We start from the raw sequence: 1,452 nt of genomic DNA, 5'->3' as shown, positions 1-1,452 counted from the left end.
ACACACACACACAGAGCCAAACACACACACACACACACACACACACACAGAGCCAAACACACACACACACACACACACAGAGCCAAACACACACCAAACCCATAGAACTCGCTCCCAGGTTTCTCTGAGTGACTTGAACGAGGCTGGATTATAAATATATATTTTAAATACAAATTAAGAGTACAATGGTGCACAGTGTTTTAATCAGGTTCGAAGGAGGCACAGAACCATCATTTCCACTTCTCCAGGGTCCCACAGTCTGAGCGGGTTCACCCCCACACCTATGCCCCACAGACAGATTGATCAGAACAAAGAGATCCAGGCAGGAATCAAGTCTAGCCTGGAAGATCATTTCAGAAATGACAGAGGGTTAAAGGACCTAAGAAAGACTCTCATGGAACAGAAAAATAAAATTCTTAATGCTTAAAATTAAAACATGGTATAGAAATATTCCATTCACAATTAGTAACTTCCCCTCTGAATTACAAATTAAATACATAACATTTGAAAGTGCAGAGCACAATTATAAAATGCACAATTAATAAGGAGAACACTTATAAGTGACTGATTGTATTTGTTCATTCTTCAAGCCCATTGTTTAACTTCGGACTATGATAGAAACAATCAGTAGGATGATGAGCACAGCCATAGCAATAGACAGCAGCACAGTGATGACCACCATCGCCCCACTCCGGCCCGAGAAACCAACATCAATGTCATTGAAATCCATCGCTGGGAAATAAAGCGTCAATAAATTAACAACAGCCTTTTCCTCACAACATCAACCATTCACACTCCCTGCACACACCTCTTACACACTCGCCGCTCACACTCCCTGCACCTCTTACACACTCACTGCTCACACTCCCTCCTCACGCCTCTTACACACTCACTGCTGACACTTCCTCCTCACACCTTACACACTCACTGTTCACACTCCCTGCACACATCCCTTACACACTCACTGATCACACTCCCTCCTCACACTTCTTACACACTCACTGTTCACACTCCCTCCACACATCCCTCACACACTCACTGTTCACTGCCTCCACACATCCCTCACACACTCACTGATCACACTCCCTCCTCACACCTCTTACACATTCACTGTTCACTGCCTCCACACATCCTGAACACACCACACTCCCTCCACACATCCCTCACACTCACTGTTCACACTGCCTGCAAACATCCCTTACGCACTCACTGTTCACTGTCTCCACACATCCCTCACACACTCACTGATCACACTCCCTCCACAAATCCCTCATGCACTCACTGCTCACACTCCCTCCACACATTCCCTCACACTCAGTTCACACTCCCTCCACATATCCCTTACACACTCACTGTTCACTGCCTCCACACATCCCTCACACCACACTCCCTCCACACATCCCTCACACACTCACTGTTCACACTCCCTCCACACATCCCTCACACACTCAC

The 1,452-nt window shown here is 46.3% G+C and overlaps 1 protein-coding gene across 1 annotated transcript in view; it reads right to left on the bottom strand.

The window, feature by feature from the left end:
• Nucleotides 1-144: 144 nt before the first annotated feature.
• LOC125481801 (uroplakin-2-like) overlaps nt 145-1,452 on the bottom strand; it is a 9,757-nt gene continuing 8,449 nt past the window's right edge. Inside the window, exon 5 of the mRNA XM_048593707.1 lies at nt 145-732. Within this exon, the coding sequence (XP_048449664.1) occupies nt 599-732 (134 nt within the window). The 3' untranslated portion in view covers nt 145-598. The remainder of the gene's footprint in view (nt 733-1,452) is intronic.

This window comes from Rhincodon typus, unplaced genomic scaffold, assembly GCF_021869965.1.
Source record: "Rhincodon typus isolate 14 unplaced genomic scaffold, sRhiTyp1.1 hic_rhity00003627, whole genome shotgun sequence".
Lineage (NCBI taxonomy): Eukaryota > Metazoa > Chordata > Chondrichthyes > Orectolobiformes > Rhincodontidae > Rhincodon > Rhincodon typus.
The sequence above is the reverse complement of the archived record's forward strand: the minus strand, read 5'-3'. Positions and strand labels throughout refer to the sequence as shown.